This window comes from Engystomops pustulosus, chromosome 2 (genome assembly GCF_040894005.1).
Source record: "Engystomops pustulosus chromosome 2, aEngPut4.maternal, whole genome shotgun sequence".
Taxonomy (NCBI): Eukaryota; Metazoa; Chordata; class Amphibia; order Anura; family Leptodactylidae; genus Engystomops; species Engystomops pustulosus.
In genome coordinates this window covers 216,481,903-216,509,721 of record NC_092412.1, presented here as the reverse complement: position 1 = coordinate 216,509,721, position 27,819 = coordinate 216,481,903, and the positions used below count along the sequence as shown (strand labels likewise).

The window sequence follows — 27,819 nt, the reverse complement described above, 5'->3', positions numbered from 1 at the left end:
ATAACAGAAAACACGGTGGTTTCTAAAAAGCTGCAAACTTGAAATAACGAACCATACACAATCTTTTATGAAGAAATCCTGTGATTTAAAGGGCACCTACCACCACAAATCTACCTATAAAGGTAGATCGGGTGGTAGGTGGATCAATGGGACGTGAGGATAGTCCTTTTAAGGGCTAATCCTCACGTCCCCGCAATTTTTTGGTAACTTTTATCAATCGTTTATGCTAATTTTATTATGCGGCTACTGGGGCGTGGAGTAGCCGCCTCTGAGGTTACACGAGGCGGCTACTCCACGCCCCAGTAGCCTCTTTTCTCCTCCTACTCACCATCTTCGGCGCGCAGCTGCTCGTAGCTGCGCACCCTTGTCCGACGATCCGGCAGTCTGCGCATGCGCAGAACAGCAGGCCCGCGCCTGCGCGGTCACTGTTCCAAAGCCGGGGCTGCACAGGCACGGGCCTGCTGTTCTGCGCATGCGCAGACTGCCGGATCGTCGGACGAGGGCGTGCAGCTACGAGCAGCTGCGCACCAAAGATGGTGAGTAGGAGGAGAAAATAGGCTACCGGGGCGTGGAGTAGCCGCCTCGTGTAACCTCAGAGGCGGCTACTCCACGCCCCAGTAGCCGCATAATAAAATTAGCATAAACGATTGATAAAAGTTACCAAAAAATTGCGGGGACGTGAGGATTAGCCCTTAAAAGGGCTATCCTCACGTCCCATTGATCCACCTACCACCCGATCTACCTTTATAGGTAGATTTGTGGTGGTAGGTTCCCTTTAAAGAAAACTGAAGCATTGTTACCGGTACTTACTTCTAGTACAATTATAGTAAAAAATGACTAACGCTCAGAAACCTGTTAGGCAGGACAGTGACCGTATGATCTTCTATTCTGGGAGATTCATAAGGTCTTTGAACACTGAAAAAACACGACCTAAGGAGTCGGGGGCAGAGATCTGTCACACTGGGATGTCCCCTCCTGTTCTGACAAACATCCTATAGGACAAGTACAATATTATAAGCTACTGTAATATTGTAGGGGTGTGACTCTTCTCCGCCCCTTTGACTCTTTACTGCTCATTTTGTAAAGCAATCAAAGATCTTGTTTTCTGTGCAATGCAGAATGTCCCAGAATAGAGACATGAGTGTGAAGACATATTGGAAGAAAGCTGCAATGTTTTTCATACTCGGACAACCCCCTTTAAAGAGAACCCGTCATGCAAAATAACCCCCCTAAACTAAATATATTTTCATAAACTGCCATTAGAGAGCATTGCCTCTATCCCTTCATTGTCCCTCTACAGACCTGTAGACCTAAGCAATGAGGTCCTAAAGCTGTATGCAAATGACCTGTGAAATGTCCAATGAGTCATTAGCATATTCAAGCTGTCCACCTTATTCATGAGTGGGAGGCACGGACACACCCCCAGTGCTTGACTGACAGCTGCTGAAATGTAATGGCTGCTCCATGTGCTGGTGGCCACACCCCCTGCAGCCTGTGTGTGTGTATAGGAGAGATACAACAGCTCCAGGCAGCCATGTTATAGCAGAACATGTCAGGTACTTGTGTATTAGGAGGATGCAGCATGTCAGCAGATGCAGCACACACACCAGCAATGTTTTACTATATATTACACACAGACATGAGCAGGGGAAGGAGAGGGGAGGGGTAACAGGAGTGACATCACTGCCTCTGATCATGTGACCAGCCTCATTTACATGATAAAGAAAAGATGATTTTATAATGATTAATGTATGAAATGACTAGATAAAGGCTGGGATGGATCCTTGTGAGCTGCTCTAACAGGTAGAGGTGACCGGACTAGTGACACAGACATGATGACAGGTGTCCTTTAAGAGCCCAGTACATGGGCAAATTAAGGTCCAAACTTCTTTGCACAAAAGATAGCTATGAATAGCTTAGAGGGACAGCCCACTGGATTCCTATGCCAAAAATGATCAGAAATTTAAAATACTGAACAAATAAAATATTGATCCCGATAACCCCCCACTACAATTATTCCCAATTTAGGAAAACCCAATAATAAATATAATGTTTAAAAAGAGAAATAGCCTGAAGAGATCATTTAAATTTACTGAAAAAAAATACACATCTTCTGTGGCTGACCTTTGCAATATACATTGACTTGAATAGTATATATAGTGACAGTGAACAAACCTGAATATCTTCTCTGCTGTCACTGGTACTGCCCTATAGCTACTGTATAGGTGCTGATCTGTGCTCTAAGGGTCACATAACAAGTTTTAAGAGGATCAGATGGTCCCTGCAGCATTTGCATGGTCCATTTAATCCTTCCTGTTATTTCTGATCCTTTAATCTCATTTAGAATAAAAAAAAGATGAAATAGATGAGAAACAACTCAGAGGATCCAACAAGAGTCACTGTCAGAAAGACACATAGGTAAACACGTATCTGCTTCTCAAATATTGAGAAAATACTGGATTCTAGTGTAGTTCTAGAGTATCCTCGTAATTAATGACACAATAATAAAGTCATAGGCCAGCGGTGGCACTCGGAGCCCTTTCTGTGGGCACCCAGGCCTTTACCCCAATACATAGTTTTCCAGGTTGGGACTTAAGGCTTTCTCCTGAGATCCAATACACCATTCTTAGAACTATTTTAAAGCAACATCCTAGGCTGCCAGGAGCGGGAAGGGTTGGATAGAGATGGATTGTCATTTGAGCTTCTGCTCTTGGTCCCCTGATTATTCCTTTTCAGGGGACCCTGGAGGGAAGCTACAATCCATATTTCTCCATCTTTCTATTGTCTTGGTGAACTCAGTACACCAATACGATTAAAACCTGTGGTACAGTAGGGATCAATAAGTTACTGCTTAAATTGTCATGTTGGCACTTTGCGACTTACAAGTAGATTTTGGTTGTAGGTTGGGCACTCTGTCTCCAAAAGGTTCGCCATCACTGTCATAGGCAATTATCATAATAACAGGTAATATAAGGCATCCTCTAGTTGGACGCAATCCCAGATGATCACAGGGAGCCCCACTGCATAGACCCTCCAGGATCATTTGGGATCTGTAAGGGAACGGGGATATGAAGCGGCATGTCATAGCCAAAAATGCCCCCGGCTTTGTACACCAGCATTAGTTTTACATTTTAGGATTTTATGACTTATTGGGGTGTAAGTAGTTATCCCCTTTCCACAGGATAGGAATTCACTTGTTATTCTATGGGGGTCCTAGCGGTGGGAGCTCTATGGGTCTAGAGAATGGGGGTACGATGTACCTCAAATGAATAAAACACTAGATCAAGCACGCACACTTTTGCTTCATTCACGGTCTATGGTGCTGACAGAAGTAGCGGAGTACTGCACTCTGCCATCTCTATCAGTGCCAGGAGTCTGTGCAACCATATGGGGGTACAAGGATTCCCATTCCTGTGATCCATGGGGGTCAGTGCCATACTGCTTCATGCTCCATCCACTATGTAACATGGCTGCGTTCTTCTGAAAATAGCGCCACCTGTCTTAAGGTTGTGCATGGTACTGCAGCTTCACTTCATTGAAGTGAATTGGCTTAAGTTGCAATACTACCCATATCCTTCTGACAAGTGTAGAGGTATTTTTGAAAGGAAGCAGCCATGTTTTTCAGATGTTCAACAATTACTTTACATTTCACTAAACACGAGCAACACCTATTCTGTCAGATATGAGATCTCTATATATCAGGGTGCCTTCTAGTGTTTGCATTTTGTAAACAAGCTTTCAAAAATTCTTGCCGCTTTTAAGCAGGAGATAGGATTTTCCTAGGAGGACGAGTCTTAAAAATAAATCCAGACATTGGATTACCTAAAATATGGGAATGATTACCCAGCACTATGTATAGCCATGTTCACAGCACCACACTTCCATCTGATCGCGACGTTCACCGGAATGTGTTATGTTCTTGGAAATACTGAATGTTTAAGTTAACACTAAGCAAATATGTGCCTGGTTAAGACTGCTTATAATATCTCATCCACATCCGTGGTGTACTCTCTACCTGGAAACATGTGAGAAGAGGAGCAAAACCGAACTTTGCACCCATTCAATGCCCACGTTGAGGAAGTTCCTTGTTTTAGGAGTCAATACCACTAAGAACTTTGCTACGTGACTACAATGTGATGTGTCATAAAGAGAGCAGGCGTTTCCTTCAAGCCTACGGATCACAAAAAAGGTGGCCGCACCTAATGACAAAGATGAAGCAAAACCACAGTTCAGCTGGATATTCCAGATACAGAGGATTTCCCACTGACACACATTCACGTCCTCCTATTCAACAGCTTTTAGCTCCTCAAATCACACGAGTCACTGAGCAGTGGTCTTATGTTTTAACTTATTAAAGGGAACCAGTCACCACATTTTTCCAAATACAGCTAGTGACAGGTTCCCATAGAGCCCTATAACATAACTGACGCTCTTCTTCTTTCTAAAAATTGTTTTTCTCTTACCTCCACATAAATCAATGTTAACTTATATTACCTGGCATCAGAGAGGGCATGTCCTGCTTGGCTGAACCCTCCCATCTCCTCCTCCCAATGTCCTATGCCTCTTCTCAGCATGTGATGTGACCAGGGGGATCTAAGGTCCTTTACCTAGTTACGATTGCAATGTCTTCCCCATGTATGTATCTGATCACATGGCAGTACAGGCAGTCCCCGGGTTACATACAAGATAGGGTCTGTAGGTTTGTTCTTAAGTTGAGTTTGTATGCAAGTCGTAACTGTATATTTTATCATTGTAATCCCAGCCAGAACTTTTTTGGTCTCTGTGACAATTGGATTTTAAAAATGTTGGGTTGTCATAAGAATCAGGATTAACACTAAAGCTTCATTACAGACGCCTCTGATAACTGTTACAGCTAATCATTGTAGCCTAGGACTAAAGTAAAATAAATTACCAATACTCCTCCCCATCCTCCATGGGCATCTTACTCCTCCCCATCCTCCATGGGCATCTTACTCCTCCCCATCCTCCATGGGCATCTTACTCCTCCCCATCCTCCATGGACATCTACTCCTTCCTCCCCATGCTCCATGGACTCACATCACGTGAGTTGTATATAAGTTTACAAACTGTTTTGTAACATTGCAAAACCATGGAAGATTTTAATTATTTGGGGTGGGTTCATTTGCATGGCAGGCTCTCTTTAAGGTCACAATTTGTTTCTTTTTGTTTTTAAACCCACCATCAAACACTAGATGTAAAATTGTGTTCTGAGCAACACCTAAATGAAACCTGGCATCACACAGGGGCCACGCCCCAAAACGTCAAATGACAGACGTGACGCCGCTCTGTTCAATGGCATAGCTGCATGTGTGTGTTCCAGGTTGCACGCCCCGAATATCTGCATTAGAGGAAGTGGATTTTGAGGCTGAATTTAGACGAAAATATGCCCGCATGGCTATGGCCGGGTGGGCATACGTCCCGTGGACTGGAGAAATGCATGGCATTCGTGCCGTGCACAAATGGAGAGATAGGACATGTTCTATCTTTTCCCCGTGTGCGGCACCGTATCGCTCTGTGTGGCCATTGCAGTCTATGGGGGAAACATGTACGGCCGCAAGCTTGCGTTCGTCTGAATGCAGCCTTAATCCTCACAAAAGGGTGAATATGTGTAGTTGTTATCCCATTGAAAACACCTGCATTTTTTTGATGTGTATATCATCCCTGTGTGAATAGCACTTTATTTGCTTGTGAAGATTTCTTTGGAGGGTCGCACAGCCCTCCATGTACTCGCCAGAGGTAGCCCGACTGCCATTAGGTACAAAGATGAGCTCCTCTGACCTCTTGTGAGACCATATGCTGGTCCCGTTGGCCCTGGGTTTCCTCTAATGCAGGACAATGCTAGACCTCGTGACTGGAGTGTGTCAGCAGTTCCTGCAAGATGAAGGCATTGAAGCTCGTTCCCTAGGCTTGAATTTGATTGAGCACATCTGAGACATCATATCTCGCTGCATCCACCAATGTCACGTTGCACCACAGACTGGTGGGAGTGGTTGGTGGGGTCCTAGGTTGAGTATCTATATATGTATATATACTATTGGAAATATTTTCACGGTGTGACTTTGTGTGGGTATCTAAAAAGGTTGATAATAGGGAGGGGGGATTAGGGGAGGGGGTGGTTGAGTATTTATAGATAATGCATATGCACCAGCGGAAATATTTTATGTTTGCGATCCTCTGTGGCTGGAGTACCTGCATGCAACATAGATATAATACTTGTATTAACAAAATATTTTTTGAAAAAGGAGGGGGCAGGGGAATGGGGGGGGGAGGTTTAAGGTGGGGTATTCATATATGCTGTTAGATATGTATTTACACGCAATGTATATGTATTAATGGAGTTGCTGTATTACGTAATTTTGTGTACAAATAAAAAATTTTCAAAAAAAAAAAAAAAGAAATCCAGGCCTCCATTAGTTAATAAAATTGATTTCCATTGATTTTTTTGTGATTTTGTTGTCAGCACATTCAACAAAGTATTTAAAGAGAATATTTCATTCATTCAGATCTAGGATGTGCTATTTGAGTGTTCCCTTTTCTTTTGAGCAGTGTATATACAGTTTCAAAAAGCAATGGCCCTTACATGTAGTGTTATTTTTCTTAGCTACAGTTGCAGTAGACCCACCCGCGTTAAGTGTGTCATCCAGATAATGAAAATACAAAGGTTCTACGTAGCCAAGTAGGGCACAGATTGACGTGTGACCTTGCAGAGTAACTGTATTCTGCTTCTCATGGTAAATAGGTTGGGATTGTTTTGTAACTATGCGTTGTTCTTGTTCAAAAACAAGTGAGCCAAGACAATGAGGCAAGGGAATTACAGCAACGCCGGTCTCCAGGCCTAGTGCAGAGCTATTATTACAGAACAACCGTAACTCCTTATTCCTGTTCTGCAAGTGCTGATTCAGAACACGACATCTGTGGAGCCTTCAGTATTACTGGTGGCGTGAGTCATGTTCTTCCTTATTAGAACTTAGACGCTGCAGTATTTCACTCTGAACAGAAGATATATACAAGCCCTTCCTGGGTTACTAACTGGAAAAATGTCAATATTAAGATTGGGATTTAAAGGAATAAAAAATACATTTATTTTAAAACCTAATTTTTTTGTTTAAAGAGGACTTTAGATTTAGAATTTTCTGTCTAGCCCTCATGGTTGCCAAGATCTTAGACCCAAGTATCTGACCATTATAATCCTCTCCACTGTCATAGAAGTGGAGGAGGACGTTAGGATAATCTTCTCAGCGTAAGGCTCCTTTCAGACAAATGTTGTGGGGACCTATATACGGCCGCACAATGTATGCCCAATATTGATCCCCATAGACTTTTATGGGGCTCGGCCATGCTATAGTGTGTCACCTTACCCTCCATAGGAAAGGATAGAGCATGCTCTATCTTCTCCCATACATTCAGCCAGGCACTATGCCTCATATGCTTGCCCGTGTTAGCGCCCGAGTGAGCATATGTTTGAATGAAAAAGGTTATGAGAAGATTATCACAACACAAATCCCCTCCTCCTCTCTGACAGCACAGAGGATTAGAATTGTCAGATACTGAGACTGATATCTCAGCAACTGTGGGGGCTTGAAACAAAATTGTGACACAGAACCACCATTATAGTATTTATGTTTATCTCTACATCTTGGAGGTGGCCTGAGGGTGTTTTTAAAAAAAACAGGGGCACCGCAGTGACAAATGGTGGCATGGTACACCAAGATGGTAAGTACAAGTTTTATTTAATTTTATTTTTTTACAGGACCTGCTTTATAATCTGCAATTCGGGCAGAATGCAATGGGGGAAATGAGGGGCTAATATATGGGGGCATGGAGACCACGGCTGTGTGTATGACCCTATAGAAGTTTATGGAAACGTTTGGTAGCAACAATGGCCAAAAACAATGTCTGCATGCAGCCTTACATAGGGAAAATCCTCTGAAAATCCTGATTGTTAAAATTAGTGAAATAACAATACACACTTTACCATGTTCTCTATGGCACTTCAACACTCCCCCAAATTTGGTGTCGCCAACGTCAGAATGATTAGTTACAGTGGTCACACTGGACCAGGAAGAACTGGAGGGCAGAGAGTGTCTGCAGTAGAAAATAAAATTCAGGAATGCTCCTTTTATTTACTACTGGTGTAAGCAGTTTGGAAAACTATACATATTTTTGGTTGGCCACGCCCTTTAAATACTTATCCATTGTTTGCCAGTATGTGTACTACCTTCAACGCAAGTTTTATATTTGTTGTTTGGTTGCTATGGAAGACATGGAAAGACCAGAGTGTAGAATACAGATGAAAATACAGTGGCTATAAATAAGAGCCATTTACTTCTACTGTTCTGATATAAAACAGCTAAACTAAGAGGACAAGATCCAGGACAAAGCACAGAGCAATATCTGAACCATGCAATGATAAAATGCCAGAGATGCGGACACAGCCCCTGGAGAAGAGCAAAGTTATCTTGAGATACAATTAAAAATAAAAGATGAGCATTACTTTTCAATCTCGGTCAACAGCACGTTGCATTTGCACTGCTTTAACACGGCTGGTACTCCATGTTTACAGAAACGCAATGTTAACAGCACGTAAACATAATGTAACAACGTGTGATCCCAACCACACTATGAGAACCCTTTCCTATGGCTGCATGGTAGATTACATAGGAGTTTCTCTATGCAGTTGGCAATTTGAGAGTCTTCTCCGACAACCTGGATCCAATCCTTCTTTTCCTCTCATAACCACCTCGATGGTCTTAGTTTCTACACCCAGTTCATGAACTAGGGCACCACCCACCTGATAAATGGAGGCCCTGATATGCTAATTGGTCTCTATATTTAACATAATTTATTACTTGGGAATATTGGGAACTACATATTAAAAGGTTCTGTGCCTGTAATTATTGCACAGCTGGATTTAAGGCCTATTTAAACCTATCAAAAGCTGGGGGTTGGTGGAGGTGATGAAATCTCCTTTTTAAAGCGAACCTGACAGCAGGAATGTCATTCTTAGCTGGTGACAGGTTCCAATGTCCTTTGATATGTCATTCCAAATACAGCCACTACTTTACAAAACTTTATTTCACATTACCTGGCAGCATACCAGCAGTGTGTGGAAAGTCCTGGGGGGAAGGGGCACAGCTGCCATGTCTCAGTCTCCTCCACACCATCCCCTCCCTTGACTGCTCAATGCACATGACAGGAAGAGGGTAGGGGTGGAGGGAGCTACATAAATGAGGAGTAGAGGAACATTGCATTAAGGAGACAGACAAAGGCTGCTGCAGCTGAACACCCAATTGCCCTCATAACTCCCCACACACTGCTGGCAGGGAGCTGGGTAAAGTGAAATACACTTTTATAAAGTAGTGGCAGCACTCCGAATGCTTACAGAGGCATTTTGGAAACTGTCACCAGCTGAAAAAAACATTTCTGTTGACAGGTTGGCTTAAAGGGGGTTGTCTAGAGTTTAAAAAACATGGCAACTTCACTCCTGCACATGGTTTGGGCCAGTATTGCAGATCAGCTGTATAAAATTACTGAATCTCAACTGCAATAACAGGCTGCAGCCATGGTCAGGAGTGGAACGGTTTCTGGAAGAAAGCGGCCATGTTTTTCCAACATGTGGCAACCCTTTGAAACTTGAGAAACACGTTAGGAAACACTATCCTGGTACAGAATTCACTCTGGGTGTTACAATAATTTTCCTGCAGGTAAGCCTAAGAATATATGTGCAGTTACAATTTAAGCAATGTATGGGAGGCTATATTTGGATTGAAAGGGCAAAGATAGAGCGCAATGCACTTTCACATGTGTAGTGCAGAATAGTCAATGGTCAAAGTAATTACAGGATCTTATGCAACAGTTCAGGGCTGGGATTGCAACACGTTTTTTGCATACACTAGGCAATAGAAGGCTATGGGGAGCGGATGCAGCATATTGCATCTCTCCCCAGAGCCCTGCCGAGCCCATACGTCGCCCAGCAGGAGGGAGGACCTGGTGGTGTCACTGTCCATATTATGACAGTGATGACTGGGGAAACACCCTGGTAATCGTCAGCAGCCAATAGCCAGGTCAACGTATCCCACTGTATAAGGATACAATCGGATACGTCTGCGTCATACGTTGTAAGGACACGTCAGAATCCTCCTGACATATCCTTACAACATATGACAAATAACGAAGTGTGAACCCAGCCTTAGGTATTCAGTTGTTTGCATCAGATTTTTGTGAACCAAAACTAAGCGAGGTCAAGCACACAGAACACATATCTTTCCAAAATCCATATACGGTACATAGTTGCTCTTCTGATTTTGGCTCACAATAACCGGTTCAAATAACTGGAGAGGAAATGTGAACTGGGCCTTTGTATGCCAATGGATGGTAGCACAGATTATTACTGTAGTACATAAGACTGTGAGTGAAACATCATGTTATCAAAATATAATTCCACTAATTTCTATATAGACAGAAATACGCTTTAATAGAGTAGTCATTTAGGATAATATTTAGCCTAATTGGTTGATGACACAGAGTACATGAGACTGGACTGTGATAGACAATCTATTCATTCTGTAAAATGACTGTAGTCTGAATACTTAGTCTGTGGCTGGATGTTGATACCAGACATGGAGTCCAGCATAGCCACACGGTACTGATCCATCTACAACAGCACTGTAAAGTGAACGGCATTTCCTACTGTGACAGGCAGTAATATCACAGTGTTATGGCATAACCACTAATCCACCAAGACTCAGTATCTAGTGGACATCCACTAAGGGACATCATGACAGCCCTTGCTTACCAGTGATGATGCCGGGGTGTAAAGGAGATCAAGCCTCTGACATTAAAGCTACTGTATCCACAATCATAAAACAAATATAAAATACAGTTACAAGTCATAATTGTGATTTTTCAGTCCAATATAAGGATCAAAAACCTTGGTGTTATGTATATTCATGAAAAAGAAGTATGACTTTGGTCTTTAAAAGAAGGATTAGTCGCCCTGGAGTCTTACACAAATCAAGTCATAAGTTGTATTTTGGAACAATGATACACTAGATGTCTCTTTCTATTGTGCAAAGCAAGTTTGGGCAGTTCAGCATGTAAGGTAAAGAGTAAAATATACAACAGTATGTAGAAACACAGGACTTGGCTGAATCTCATCTAATAAAACCTCACAGGAATTATCCTCTGATGATTGCCAGGGCACCAGTCTTCCTGCAGCCCCTTTAAGTTTGATGCAAGTTCTGGGATACCACCCACACGCTTGGTTACATTACACACTTGATGTCTCAGAATTTAGGACCTGGTTAAAGGGGTTGTCCATGATCGAGAGTTTTTAAAGAGTTACTGTAAAGATACTTGACAAACAAATTGCTTTATCTGGAGATAGCCTTTGACAACAATTCTAACAATGCCTACAGCATGCTCCTGGTTTCTTCCTATCCTGAGATCCAGCCTCATATATCTATCAGCCCTATCTGTAAAATCCTCTCAGCATCCCTTGAAGTGGGCGGGACTTCCTGGTTGTGACATCGGCTATGGGCAGTGAGGCCACAGCACTGATGGCATTCACATGAACGTACACAGGCACATGAATGTTCAGAGAATTAGTGTTACTGAACAGTGTGACATCACTCAAGGTCCTGGAGATATCTTTTTACTGCCTGTAATATTTAGGACTAAAATCCTCCTCCACCTAGCAGCTACTGGTTGGGAGTGTACATTTCTCCTAGAACCCCTCCCAACAAGATCCACCCCACTCATCTACAGCTACGGATTCCCATGGAAACTAAGGAAGCCATGAAAAAGGAGAGCAGCCAGGGTGACAAGGTTAAACCCCTTCTTACAGCAGAAGTAATGAGGGTAGATTAAAGAATTACATATTTTAGCTAAGTGCAGAAGTTTTTATACTTTACAGTTATTTCTTTAAATATAGGGCTGTGAGCTCCAGTATACAGAAGCTCAACAGTGATGTGGTGTCGATGACAGCACACCAGTTACAGCAGCAGTTGCAGGCCCACAACAGCATTACAACATTACTCTACAGATATAGTAAAGCATCAAATAATTGTGGTCAAATGACTCCTTAGGAAAAGGAAGGATATAATGGAGTTTTTGTTTGGTGAAATATAACAAAATGTTACATTATCCCCACCCCTCCACTGCATCACCTGTGCCTTTAAAAGAAAAAAAATAAAAACAAACAAATGAGATCACCATGCTGCTATAAATACACATAGAAAGTTACAAGTGGAGCTAAATAAGGAAAATAAATTGCATAAGATTTTAGACATCCGCCCCAAGCAACCAGTCCTCATTTATTTCAACTATGAAATATTTTGCCAGTAAAAAGTGAACAAATTACATTACAAGGTTTTTCTTGTGTTGATATTGGCTCTTAACTCTTAAAAATGTGCTGAAAAAACCTAACATGGCTTATACTCAAGTCTATAAAAAAAATTCTGTACCCAAACTGTACCCACCTTTCTGAGGCCTACCCCCCAGGTCCTCTTCTTGCTTAATTCCAGCTCTGTCTTCGGGTCCCTGCGAGATGTTGGAACCCACACAAGCGACGCACAAACAATGACGTCTACAAGCGGCTGATGTCATAGTGTGTGTGTCTCAGCCACACGTGGAAACCAAAAGACAAAGCCGGAGCAATGGAAGCAAGAAAAGGACCAGTGGGGGCGTCAGAAAAATGAGTATAGTGTTAATTATTTTTATAGACTTGAGTATAAGTTGAGCTAGGTTTTTTAGCACATTTTTTTGGGCTGAAAAACTCGTCTTATACGCGATCGCCTAGGGCGCCACTCTTGTCTCTCACCCGGGGGTGCTGTCCTGAACTTTAATAGTAATCAACCGTATGTGTGTCTTTAAGACGCAAAAAACACTGCTTATTAGATGCGAGGTTACCACTGCCTACGCCCTCTTAGTGACCTAGGCGGTGCCAACGACAAGTCAGTGACACCATTGGTGCCTCTAGTGTCATTGAGAGAGGATGCCTGCAGCAGTATCATCATGCTGCCGGCGTCCGGGGATAGAAAAGGTGCAGTGAGGCTGCAAGGAGCACGGCCAAGTGAGTGTATATATATATATATATATTTTTTTTTTTTCTGTGCTATCCATATACTGACCTGTGCTACCTATATACTGGGGGCATGTGCTGACCTGAGCTACCTATATACTGGAGGCATGTGACTATATGCTTAAGGGTAGGGGCTGTGCTGTGTGCAGAAAAAAGCCGTTACACATCATTGCCCCAGAGTGCTCAGAATCTTGCGACAATCCAGGAATATAAATGTATTTTTCAAAGTTGTGTAACTACTAATAACACACACAAAAGGTGCAGCACAGCCCCATCTACCTTAAGTCATTGCTGTAGTATTCAAATAGAACCTTACTACAGCAGTGACTCGGAGCAAAAGGAAAGGGGCTGTAAAGAGATCTCACATACAAGTGCATCAGAATACTCCAGCTTCAATTCTGGAATATCAAAGCATTTCTCACAGTCCTGCTGCTACTCACAAGACACACAAAGATATGGTTACACAGTTCTTTAGGGCTGCCACTGAACACTGTCTACAACTTTTTATGGTCAAAACTACTGATAAATTCCCTTTAACAAAGTATATAGTGCATTTTTCCCCACTAGAGGCATTTAAAAAAGTAAATTAAAAATTTAACTACATTCTGAAAAAAAACATATCCAGTTGGCTGGTTTTACCATCTAGAAAATAAACATTCCACTAAATAAAAGAACCTTTTAGAGAGGTAAATTCACAGCTTAACACAACATTAATCAGCTTCAGGCGGAGAGAAGGACTTAAAGTGTTAAATAACACTCATGGTGAATAACCATTCTGTACTCTTGGACTTTGCAGCTTTGTATTAGTCACTGGGTATGAGCTCTGAGATACCGAGGAGGATAATTATGGAGAACTATTACATGTGGATTCAGGAACGTGTCATACACAGGCAGCGCCTATTTACAAGGCTCCTCCGCAGAACAATGAGGAGTCAGTAGTATAAACTTATAAAATAAACACAAATGCTCTTTATAGAATAAACTAAAAACCAGGATGCCGAAAATAGTCAGCTGTAACGGACAAGTATTGTAGTGCTGACCACAGGACATTCAACTCACCTCTGAGACCAAATCAACCCACTGGCATCAGGCTGTACATGATTTTTGCTTGACAAGGGGGTGTAGCTTAGTATGAATCAATGTGTGCCAAAATTTTATAACCAGTATAGCAACCAAAAGCGGGTATAAAATTAGAAAAAAGCATCTAAAGAGGCACAAAATGTATCATTCCACAAGAGGCACCTTGATAAATTTGGTGCAACTGTCTAGTTTAGGCTTAAATTGTGAAATTAACGTTTCAGTTAGAAAATGCAAAACTTTAAATTTAAGGCTGCACCTATACATAAGATCCATGTTGGTCAAATACCACCTACTATGGAAAACAAAGATTTAAAGGAAATCTAACATCAAATCTAATCATAAACCAGGGATACTAACTCAAAGATTCTTATATTTGTCATACATGGCCTCCTTCCTTCTAAAATCAACTGTTATAATTGTGCTAATGAGCCCGAAGGGATCTGAGGAGTGTTTCCAGAACTCCTCAGTGCATCCAGTTACACAGGCTGTTACAATGAGCAGAACAAGTCTCACCTCTCCCTGAACTTCCTGGTACAGGATCACATAGATGTACTTCTATATACTGGAAAATTCATCATAACACAGAAAAATTACTTTAAAGGTTCAAATGACTGTAGGAGTCAGAGGTACAGAAGAGTCATGTCGGGCTGACCCCTCATAGCTTAGATCAGTGGTGGCGAACCTATGGCACGGGTGCCAGAGGTGACACTCAGAGCCATTTCTGTGGGCACTCAGACCATCGCTCCAGGACAGAGTTCACCAAATTGGACCAAATCCACCTGCAGTCCCAGGCAACTTAAGAGATGCGGTTTTAAAAGCGACATTTCATTTGCTGTTTGGAACTGCGGGAAAAGCGAGAAGTGCAATGTCTTTGGACCCACTATTCTTTCTCTACAGAGGTACCCTGGAGAGAAGCTACAATGGGGGTCTGCATCTGTGTTCCTTCTTTCAACTGTATTGGTGGCCTCAGGGGGTCAATACGATTGACGAGGAACAACAGGGAGCAATAAGTTACTGCTTAAAATGTCGTGTTGGCACTTCACGGTAATTAAGTGGATTTTGGTTGTAGTTTGGGCACTCGGCCTCTAGAAGGTTCGCCATCACTGGCTTAGATTATGCCCTATAGCAGTGATGGCGAACGTTTTGGGGACAGAGTGCCCAAGCTTCAACCAAAACCCACTTGTATCCCGCAAAGTGCCAACATGACAATTAAAGCAGTAACTTATTGATCCCTGCTGTATCACAGGTTTTAAACGTATCGGTGTCTTGAGTTCACCAATACAATATAAAGATGGAGAAATTTGGATTGTAGCTTCCCCCCCCCAGGATCCCCAGAATCAGGGGATGCAGAGCAGGAGCTGAAATGACAATCCATCTCTATCCACATCTTCTGGCTCCTCCTGTAGTCCTGGCAGCCAAGGATTTCGCTTTAAAATAGCGCTGAGTATGGCACGTCCTGGACCACGGGAGAATGCCTTGAGTCGTATCTGGCAAACTTTGTGTTGGGGTGATGGCCAGGGTGCCCACAGAAAGGGCTCTGAGTGCCATCTCTGGCACCAGTGCCATAGGTTCGCCACCACTGCCCTATAGGAAGATCATCACAAGCTTCCTGATGATCATGAATTAAGCCAGAAGAAGACATCCCAGCGTGACTTTTCAGCAGCCCTTTAACTCCTTACAGTTCATTTGAATACAGTGTTCTATGTAATATTTCAGGCGAATGCTTAATTTCCCAGAATATAATAGGGCATAACTGATCCGTCCTGTATAACAGGTTAGTTATTTCCTCATGACAGATTCCCTTTCACCTTTTCAGTCACCCAATGACCTCAGTAATTAAAGGGACATCATGAATCCTTGTAGGATATGACAGATATGCTATCCCTCGGGATCATTTTATCTTCCCTGCTGACTTTTAATAGGACAAACAGGTTTTCCCTATTTTTTACTTCACTGTCAGACTATTAGATGTACAGGCGGTCCCCTACTTAAGGACACCCGACTTACAGACAACCCATAGTTACAGACAGACCCCTCTGACCTCTGAAGAAGCTTTCTGAATGCTTTACTGTAGTCCCAAGCTGCAATGATCAGCTGTAAGGTGTATGTAATGAAGATTTATTGATAATCCTTGGTCCCATTGCAGCAAAAAATGTTTAAACTCCAATTGTCACTGGGGCCAACTTTTTTTGTCTGGATCTACAATTATAAAATACAGTTTCAACTTACATACAAATTCAACTTAAAAACAAACCTCCGGACCCAATCTTTTATGTAATCCGGGGACTGCCTGTATTAGTAAATCTGCCCCATTTTCTGCCAGTAATAGGACCATGTACTAGATACATGATGGCTTGAGGCTTCCTCTCATTGTAAACTTGATGATGAATGGTCATTCGAGGAATGAAGACTTTCTCGACACAGTTGACCGCAGCGACGCCTTTAACAAACAGTATCCATGGCAATGGGCAGCTGATCAATGATTTACAATTACACTGTACACTTCATGCTTCACTTCTCTGAACCTTTGTTATGGGAGTCAATGTCTTCCTAAATGAAGCGCACAGGTCCCTAAGTGATAGACAACTGTATCCTCATTTAAAGCGCTTGTGTTTACAGGAAACAACACAGCAATAAATGTAAGGGCCGGGTGAGATTACAGGTAAGCAAGGCCTAAGTCACACTGTACAAAATGTCACACCAGAAATTCTATAGTTAGCACATATTCTAGGGAAGGACTGCACAGCATTGCACCTTGTTCTTATAGCCTTAAAGGGAACCTGTCAACACAATGCCCATTTTTCACCACGCACATGTTCCAAAAGCCCATAACATGGCAATTGCATAGTCGCTTTTTTCACGTTTGTGAGTTTTATAGGTCCGCTATAATCATATAGTGCATTTTACCTGGCTACCTGCCAAGCTCCCAAGCCGAGTCCCATGGGCAGGAATTCAAAAATCACACAGTCTCTTTTCCTCAGCCCACATGCTCCAGTCCCTGACGTCACAGATGGGCAATAGCTAGGAAGCAGGGGAGGGACATCTGGAGCATGTGGGCTGCTCCAGAAGAGATAAGGTGTCATTTGAAGTTCCTGTTTCCAGAACTCAGTGTGGGTGCTTGGCAAGGAGCAAGGTAAAATACACTATATGATTATAGCGAACCTATAATACTCACAAACGTGACAAAAGCAACTATGAAATTGTCATGTTATGAGCATTTGGAACATGTGCATGGTGAAAAATGGGCATTGTGTTGACAGGTTCCCATTAAGGCTATAAAAACAAGGTGACATCCTGTGTAGTCCTTGCCATGGTGAAAAATGGGGGTTGTGGTGACAGGTTCCCTTTAAGGGACAATACCATAAATAATTTGGTATATATACACGCCCCTCCTTCCACTGATACGGCCTCCTCCATTCCCCACAGTCCGGCAGGACACAGGACTTCTGGAGTCACGTTATCCCCAGCTCCTGGTAAACTTTAACCAGAACGACGTATTAGAGTTTATTAATTACCCTGTCAAAGCTTAGTATAAGTGCCCAACCCCTTTATAAGGAGTCTGACAAAAGGATAGGAGATACTTATGTGTACTACATCGTAGCAACCAGTGGGAGCATCAGAAATCTCAAGCAATGAAGTTCCCTGAAGTGCCAAACACAAAGACTCGAACAGCACTTCTTTCACTTCCATGGGACCAATAGTGAACAGAGCACTGGTTGGACATCGTTGTCATGTAGTAATGAATAGTTGTCATTAGGGAAAACCCCTTTAAATCACATTCTTTTCATTGCACCTGGACAAAAACAAGGCGACCAAGCCTTCCTATTTCCCATAAGATTACTGTTCACATGTACTAAATGGTAAAAGTAGGGGAGAGGGAAGTTTTATCACATTTCTTTAATTATATGTAAAGTTTAGAGATGTTTCTTACCTCCTCCACAGACAGAGGCAACACAACTCGGCTGAAAACGAAAAGAAAAAACAAGTGAGAAATGAACATATGAAAATGTGCACAGGCAGCGCAAGTTTATTTTTGTCGACTATCTTCAAGGAAATCCCATTGAAATCTATTTTCAGATTATTTTAAGGTTAAAGAACGTTCCGTCCTAACCCCTTCCCTGCAGCAGTAGTGGCGAAGTGATGGAATGAGGTAACGCACATACTGAAACTTTGTCTCAGGAAAATTAAATCTCATGTGTTGTATATTTCAGAAAAACTTTTACCTGGGAGCTGTCACCAACTTTATTCCCCATAACATCAGTAACAAGTCAATGTGCCGCTTCTCTATTAGTCCTATTACTAATCCTAATGCCAGACAACAACTGCTTGTTACGTTTGCCAAAAAAACAAACAAAAAACAATTCAACATAAACATAAAACGGGCATCCTGCTGCACATGTCATGGGGAAATTGTGGATCATTCGTCTAATGGTTGGACATTTGGCATCAGCTAATTGTGGGGGTTCCCCAGTATGGACCCCCACTTATCTCATATTAACAGGTGAAAAGTCTATTTAACCCCCAATACGTCCTCATAACTATTCAATCTGATAGTTCTACAAATGAATGTAACTTAAAACAAAGTTAAAGTGGTTGTCCCAAGTTGCCCAGATTTGACCTGCTGCTCCATTCTCATGGTTTGAAACCCTCACCTATCAGTAAATTATTTCCTATCCTATGGACAAAGAACAACCTTACAACTTAGAACAACTTCTTTAAATAAAAAAGACAGAAGAGAGCAAGTTAAACAGTATTTAACCCTTTGTACCAAACTATTGCACTGGAAGCCGGCAGGACACGTGACAGTACAAGAAGTCTTGAATCCTGCTTCCCGAGAGTCACGTGACCCATGGCTCCCTGTAAACTTTAAACAGGCCAAGTGTAATATGGGAGACCTCTGCTCTATCACCCAACCACTGACCCCTCTATTTACTTCTGTGGAATCTGATGCTTCTGTGAGCTGTAGTCCATATTTCACTAACAAGGCAAATTCTGCTTAGTTTCTATTACATGTCAGTTTAGGAGGAAGTATGTGGAGAAAAAGGTAACTTTATCCAGTAAACTATACTACAATGTTTCTTATATGCAACTGTAATTTTCATGTATGCCAAGTTTGTCAAAGAGGTATTGTATGTTTATTTATGTTTTAGTTTCATTTTTCCACAACCAATTTAAAGATGAATAATGACCAAAAATACAATCAACTTAAAAGGGAACCTGTCACCACCCTTTTTTTTACATTAACAGCTTGTGGTAGGCTCACATAGAGCCCTAGTAACTAACTGACACCCTACTCTTAGCTAAAAATTGCTGTAGCTAGTCCAGGGGGCGTGGCATTTAGGGGATGAATCCTGTAGCTCCTCTCCATGCATGCAGCAGTAATGTGACATGGGTGACATCCTCCTAACATTAGCAAACCGTACACCAAGCATAGATCTCATGAACTCACAGCAGCCTACATTGACAGGGGTAGAAGTCCATGTAGGCATGCTGTGATTTTATGGTCAGATATGTGCACAGGGTACAGTTTGCTAATGTTAAGAGGCTTAAGGACCTGTGATGATGTCCCCCTGGTCACATGACATTAGGCCACCCTTCCCACTCGCCCCTCGACTCGTTTTATAGATTCCAAGTTAATAACTCAGATTTTATGGGGATGCAAGGGAAACAATTTTTAGCTAAAAGAAGGGGGTGGGAACGTTACTAGGGCTCTATAGGAACCTGCCACTAGCTGTATTTGTGAAAAAATTGTGAAAAAACTGGTTCCCTTTAAACAAACTTCAACAAATAATAAGGAAATAAATGGAAATTGTAGCCTGTTTCATACGATATGAATATTATATATATTTTCTGTGCCTGATAGCAGATAATATAAACCTAACATTAAACAATGTGTCTTATTGATTTGATGACTGGACCAACGACACAGATGTTGGTGTGGACACTGCACCGAGATATGCAATACCTTCCTCTGATCAATAAAGAATTCTCTGGAAACTCAAGGTAACCTTGATCCCCAGCTATTCTTACAAAAGTCCTACAACACAAGGCCAGCAACCAGATTTCATATTAAAGGGGTGCTCTATGACACTACCTGTAAGAAAAACGAGGGTGGCTAGTGAGGTCAACATAGGGGGGTTAGGTGTGGCTTAGAACCCGGTCCAGCACAGATAAAAAGGACTATGTTTCCAGCGACAAATAGTATTTAAGCTGCCATTTGCCCAAATCCAGGGGTTCACAGCAAGGGGAACCCACACAGTATAACCAGATGCCAGACAATCCATTAACATAACTGCAGTGGATAAGAGATCACCTTTTACCACCAGTCCTGAGGCACTGACTACTCCATAAGCCTATTATTTTTGGCACAGAAAACAAAGGGAGGAATCTCTAGTGATAGTACGGTAATTATTCCAAAGGTTAATACATGAAGGGGAAATCACAGCACATTTGACAAAATGTAATCTTGGTCCCTGGTAACTCGATATAATATCAAATCACTACCAATGGCACAAATGCTTTTAGTAAGAATCATAGAAACAAGACCAAAATAAATCCGTCTTACTCCTGCTTAGCCCCAACGACGGGAACAGGCAGACGGCTCTCAGATCATGTGAGGACAAAGCCAAAAAAGCTTTCGAAATCTGTAGCCTCATCGCACATCACGTCAGCATGTAAAGCGGTCTTATCTTCTACAGATACTGGGTTGGGGTACCTGGTGCTGAACGAACTGGTTGAGGACCAGTTCTGAATGCGCAGATTTCTATTTTAGTGTAGAGGGGCTGATTTTATGTAAAAGTTATGTATGGTCTTTGTAAACAGAAAAATCAAAGAGCTTTGTGCTACTGTACATTTCAATTTATAGGATGATACATTGTAGCAAACGGGACAAAATAAATAACTTATGTAGCTCACATGTTATTGTATAAACTGGATACAACTGTAGCAGATGTACGGTAACACATTACTGTTCTCCTATGGAAATAAACATTGTATCTTTACCTAATAAAGGAACCGATACAAAATATATACCGCATGTACTGACATAGAACAGGAAATCTCTCTTAAATTTACATCCCAAGTAGTTGAAATAATAGCACCACTATTATACATGATATACATTGCAGTCACACACAACTAAAAGTCACCTTTAAAGAGAACCTGTCATCAGTCGCACCCACTAAACTACTGAAGTAGGGTTAAAAAGTATTTTCTAGAATTTCTCTTTTATGTGAAATCTCACACAATCTCCTACAAAGTCATATGCAAATAAGACTCTTCTCACCTCATTTTAACATGATATGAGTCACGTGGTGGCAGGGGTAGTGTTACTATAGAAGACCCTATTTTCGGTTCTAAAATAGCTAGAAGCATGCTTTTAGATATTTGGAGATCACATCAGGCTTATGCCTTTGTGAACTACAGAGCCAGAAGAACAGGCAGTTAAACACAAAGCCGAAAAAGTATGCAGATAAAGATCCAGTTTCAGCCCATTTCTTAACCGCCTGTCCAGTTCTGTAGCTCACAGAACCATAAGCTTGATGGGATCTAAAAGATGAGATTTTGATCTTTAATATATGACACAAAAAGTATGTTTCTTGGTGCTACAAAATCAAAGATAGGGGCTTCTGAAATCATGACTCTTCTGATGTTAAAATGGGGCACACTAAAAGTCAGAAACTGCACTAAAAGTGCTCTGCCCGTGTATAAAGCTGGGTGCGGAGAATCACTAAGAACATGCACCAGAAATCATGAATCTGTCGCTTCTCCGCACTGGCCCGACAGAGTTCACCATCTTTTTTGTGGTGCACCTTTAACACACGGTGTGCGACACAATTTGCAAGTTGAATACGGCGCTCCGTCTGAAACAGTTGGACCAACTAACGGCACGCCCCCTTATTTGTGTCACATGGAGGCCAGGGCAGCTGCGCCAGAAAAGGGTCACGTGCGACACAATAGCAGCACAGACACTTCTTAAATACCTGTGCAAGCTGTTTTAGCCTAGAAAATGTGCACAATCCGACTTAAGTGAGTTGCAAAGCCCTTAGCAAATGTGCCCCATTGTGGTTTTTTTTTTTTTTTTTACTAAGCATATGGATAGGATTTGGATTATCCCATTCACTCCCAATGTGTTCCCCTTGGACAAATCAGCATGTAATGCCCTTTGAGTGCAGAAACATTGAGGGAGATTTATCAGTTTATACATTTAGAATTTGAACCAAAAAAACTGTCTGCGCCCCATCAATCAAGCGTTACTGACAGTTTCCTACAATTTTATGACTAGAATGGCAAAAGGGGTGTGACTTTTGGTGGAAAAGTCTGTGTGCCAAAAACTAGGCTAATGTGCCAGAATTTTGCTACAGTTTTCTTGTATAAACTAATAAGAGGTGCCAAGAACGACTCCACAGTCTTTAACTACGTCAGATTTATCTTCCTGGACCAGTGATAAATCTGGTGCTGCTTACGCCACTTTGGGTGAATCACCTACACCAGTGATGGCGAACCTTTTAGAGCCTGAGTGCCCAAACTTTAACCAAAAGCCACTTATTTATTGCAAAGTGCCAGCACAGCAATTTAAGCAGTAGTTTATTTCTCATTGTTCTTTGACAACTTTCAATCCTTCAGCCTCCTAAAGACACCAATGCAGTTGAAAGGAGGAGGGCAAATTCCCCTATCATTGTAGGAAGGTTCTGTAGGAAGATTCTTTGAGTCCTGTCTGGTGAACTTCATGCTGGGGTGATGGCCTGGGTGCCCACAGAGAGGGCTCCGAGTGCCGCCTCTGGCACCAGTGCCATAGGTTCGCCACCGCTGACCTACACTATAGTTTCTGTAACACGTTGTCCATACCTATATAGTCAGGTCCAGATTATAGGGTGGGCTCATGGGGCGCATGACCCGGGCCCCCAATGTTTTGTCCTTAAATAGGCCCCCACCAAGTGTGGGGGATTCGGGCGGTCTCATGGCCACCCAAATCGCCTACTATGTGCCCCAGAACAAGTTCGGCACACTTGTGTCTATGGGAGAGCCAGTAGCACAGTGACGGCATCTTTGTGCAGGCAGTGAGGAGTGTAACAACATCCCAGAAGAAAAGGAGGAGGTTACCGTGCATCATGGGAACGGGAGAAAGGGAGTACAGATTTATTATTTCACTGGGGGGCTGTGTATTACTGGGGGCTGTATATATAAAATAGTGGGGACTATATATAAAATAGTGGGGACTATAAATAAAATAGTGGGGAGCTGTATATTAATCACTGGGGAGCTGCACTTTTATTAATTACTGGGGGCTGTATATTTATTAATTACTAAAGAGGCAGTATATTTAAGGGGTATGCCCATATGAGCGAATAAATGTTATTGTTTGTATAATGAATAGTTATACAATTTTCCAATATCCTTTCTGTATCAATTCTTCAATATTTTCTAGATCTCTGCTTGCTGTCATTCTATAGAAAGCTTCTGTATTTTCAACACAAATGAGGAATTGATACATAAAGTATATTGGTATTTTAATTTGCCTAAATGGGAATACCCCTTTAATTACTGGGGCTGTGTATATATTAATTACTGGGGCACTGTAGACATCTATGGGGACAGTGATCGAGCCAAAAATTGTGCAGCTAGATCATAGTCCCCTTTATGTTTTTGTGCAAGAGGCCTAAGAGGGGAACCTGTCTTACATGGATTTCTGACTAAGGGGGGGTCCTAACTATTACATGGATACTAAATGTGTACCCTGTCTAGGCTACATTCTGTGGGGGTCTAGGCTACCAGATTTTGCATCCAGGGGCCCACAATATATATATAGTCCCCAGAATTGCTAAACTTAGAAGTAATAAGACATATATCAGAACCCCACTATCCCATCAGAACCAGGAAAATCTTGCTTAGTCCCACAGAGGTGTAACCAGAAGGCAACAACAAGACGCTCTTCCTTGGCCAAAGTATTCTGCTATTCACTTTTGGTTATAAACTGTAGCTAAGATTCTGATACTATTCTGTCCGGTTTATATTATAACCAGATAATCATTGTATTTTATTTATTTTTTACAATGGAAATGGGTTAGGACAAGTGATATTTGTACAAGCTCCAAGACTAATAAGTAGTGCTCAGTAGGGTGTGCCCAAAAGTATCAAGAGCAATGCCAAGTTATACCTCTGTTAATCATACAGTGGCACAGACAGTACACAATGAATGGGCCATGTTCTCTCCCATCACATATAGGCTACCTCCAGGGCTGGGCCCCGTACCCAGACCATCCCTTATTCATTTTCTGTGGACAGGGGATAAATGCTATCTATGATTTTACCAGTCTCTGACATAAAAGACAGTAGAAATGTTGTACTGGCACGGTACACAGAATATAGGACAGGCACGGTACACCCAATACAGGCAGTTCGGGCCCAAAACAGTACACACAATACAGGGCAGTACACATAATATAGGACAGTACAAATAATACATGTCCCCATGTTACAGATCAGTGTACATGTATCTCCTCTAGCTGTATGTATGAGTATGGATGTCCCCATGCTATAGATCAGTGTACATGTATCTCCTGTAGCTGTATGTATGAGTATGGATGTCCCCATGTTACAGATCAGTGTACATGTACCTCCTGTAGCTGTATGTATGAGTATGGATGTCCCCATGTAATAGATCAGTGTACATGTATCTCCTGTAGCTGTATGTATGAGTATGGATGTCCCCATGTTATAGATCAGTGTACATGTACCTCCTGTAGCTGTATGTATGAGTATGGATGTCCCCATGTTATAGATCAGTGTACATGTACCTCCTGTAGCTGTATGTATGAGTATAGATGTCCCCATGTTATAGATCAGTGTACATGTATCTCCTGTAGCTGTATGTATGAGTATGGATGTCCCCATGTTATAGATCAGTGTACATGTACCTCCTGTAGCTGTATGTATGAGTATGGATGTCCCCATGTTATAGATCAGTGTACATGTACCTCCTGTAGCTGTATGTATGAGTATGGATGTCCCTATGTTATAGATCAGTGTACATGTACCTCCTGTAGCTGTATGTATGAGTATGGATGTCCCCATGTTATAGATCAGTGTACATGTACCTCCTGTAGCTGTATGTACGAGTATGGATGTCCCCATGCTATAGCTCAGTGTACATGTATCTCCTGTAGCTGTATGTATGAGTATGGATGTCCCCATGTTATAGATCAGTGTACATGTACCTCCTGTAGCTGTATGTACGAGTATGGATGTCCCCATGTTACAGATCAGTGTACATGTACCTCCTGTAGCTGTATGTATGAGTATGGATGTCCCCATGTTATAGATCAGTGTACATGTACCTCCTGTAGCTGTATGTATGAGTATGGATGTCCCCATGTTACAGATCAGTGTACATGTATCTCCTGTAGCTGTATGTATGAGTATGGATGTCCCCATGTTATAGATCAGTGTACATGTATCTCCTGTAGCTGTATGTATGAGTATGGATGTCCCCATGTTATAGATCAGTGTACATGTATCTCCTGTAGCTGTATGTATGAGTATGGATGTTCCCATGTTACAGATCAGTGTACATGTATCTCCTGTAGCTGTATGTATGAGTATGGATGTCCCCATGTTACAGATCAGTGTACATGTACCTCCTGTAGCTGTATGTATGAGTATGGATGTCCCCATGTTACAGATCAGTGTACATGTACCTCCTGTAGCTGTATGTATGAGTATGGATGTCCCCATGTAATAGATCAGTGTACATGTATCTCCTGTAGCTGTATGTATGAGTATGGATGTCCCCATGTTATAGATCAGTGTACATGTACCTCCTGTAGCTGTATGTATGAGTATGGATGTCCCCATGTTATAGATCAGTGTACATGTACCTCCTGTAGCTGTATGTATGAGTATAGATGTCCCCATGTTATAGATCAGTGTACATGTATCTCCTGTAGCTGTATGTATGAGTATGGATGTCCCCATGTTATAGATCAGTGTACATGTACCTCCTGTAGCTGTATGTATGAGTATGGATGTCCCCATGTTATAGATCAGTGTACATGTACCTCCTGTAGCTGTATGTATGAGTATGGATGTCCCTATGTTATAGATCAGTGTACATGTACCTCCTGTAGCTGTATGTATGAGTATGGATGTCCCCATGTTATAGATCAGTGTACATGTACCTCCTGTAGCTGTATGTACGAGTATGGATGTCCCCATGCTATAGCTCAGTGTACATGTATCTCCTGTAGCTGTATGTATGAGTATGGATGTCCCCATGTTATAGATCAGTGTACATGTACCTCCTGTAGCTGTATGTACGAGTATGGATGTCCCCATGTTACAGATCAGTGTACATGTACCTCCTGTAGCTGTATGTATGAGTATGGATGTCCCCATGTTATAGATCAGTGTACATGTACCTCCTGTAGCTGTATGTATGAGTATGTATGTCCCTTTGTTATAGATCAGTGTACATGTATCTCCTGTAGCTGTATGTATGAGTATGGATGTCCCCATGTTATAGATCAGTGTACATGTATCTCCTGTAGCTGTATGTATGAGTATGGATGTCCCCATGTTATAGATCAGTGTACATGTACCTCCTGTAGCTGTATGTATGAGTATGGATGTCCCCATGTTACAGATCAGTGTACATGTATCTCCTGTAGCTGTATGTATGAGTATGGATGTCCCCATGTTATAGATCAGTGTACATGTATCTCCTGTAGCTGTATGTATGAGTATGGATGTCCCCATGTTATAGATCAGTGTACATGTATCTCCTGTAGCTGTATGTATGAGTATGGATGTTCCCATGTTACAGATCAGTGTACATGTATCTCCTGTAGCTGTATGTATGAGTATGGATGTCCCCATGTTACAGATCAGTGTACATGTACCTCCTGTAGCTGTATGTATGAGTATGGATGTCCCCATGTTACAGATCAGTGTACACGTCTCTCCATTCCAGCATCGCCTCCTCCTCTCATTCATCCCCGCACTGCCTCCCTCCATCCCCCGCTCCCAGCACATCCCTCATCCCGCTCCTTACAACTCTTTTATCAGCACCATGGCCGCTCCTTGCGCCTCCCGATCTTCTCCTCCGCTGATCCCGGCCCCGAGTGAAGGTTACCGGCCACTTCCTACTCCGCACCGCGCTGGGGGCGGGGCGTTGCTGCAGCAACTCATACGTCACGGGGGTCGTCAAAAATGGTGCGCGATGAGCTAAGGGCCCGTTACCTGCAGACCCGCCCCCTCCTCCCCACACAGAACATCTGGATTAGAACGGAGCCCTCCTATTGGCCGGTGACGTCTATAGGAAGCCGAGAGGACCAATTGTCGGCACCGCGCTGCGGAATGTGGCGGCCTCAGGTGTCCTTGGTGAGATTGTATAGAAGGAGCGGGGATACCCCGGCAGCGTCATGTACCGTACATGTGCCGTACACGTACACTGCTACTACTATTAACCCCTTCCCTTACTCTGCCCGCTGAAGATCCTTACATGGACATTTATGGCAGATACCTGCATCTTTGCAACCAAAAATGTTCTTATCGCAGTGCAAATGACAAAAACATACAGTTGCACCATTTACGAACGAACCAAGTCATTAGGCTTTCATTGTGTTAAAAAAAATAATAAT

At 42.3% G+C, this 27,819-nt stretch overlaps 1 protein-coding gene across 1 annotated transcript in view; it reads right to left on the bottom strand.

Annotated features, from left to right (window-relative positions):
- The window catches only part of PITPNA (phosphatidylinositol transfer protein alpha), a 53,818-nt gene extending 26,385 nt beyond the window's left edge, over positions 1–27,433 (bottom strand). Inside the window, exons 1-2 of the mRNA XM_072138139.1 lie at positions 27,231–27,433; positions 18,114–18,144 (exon numbers count right to left, since the gene is read on the bottom strand). Coding sequence (XP_071994240.1) covers positions 18,114–18,144; positions 27,231–27,250 — 51 coding nt within the window. The 5' untranslated portion in view covers positions 27,251–27,433. The remainder of the gene's footprint in view (positions 1–18,113; positions 18,145–27,230) is intronic.
- Between the last annotated feature and the right edge of the window lie 386 nt (positions 27,434–27,819).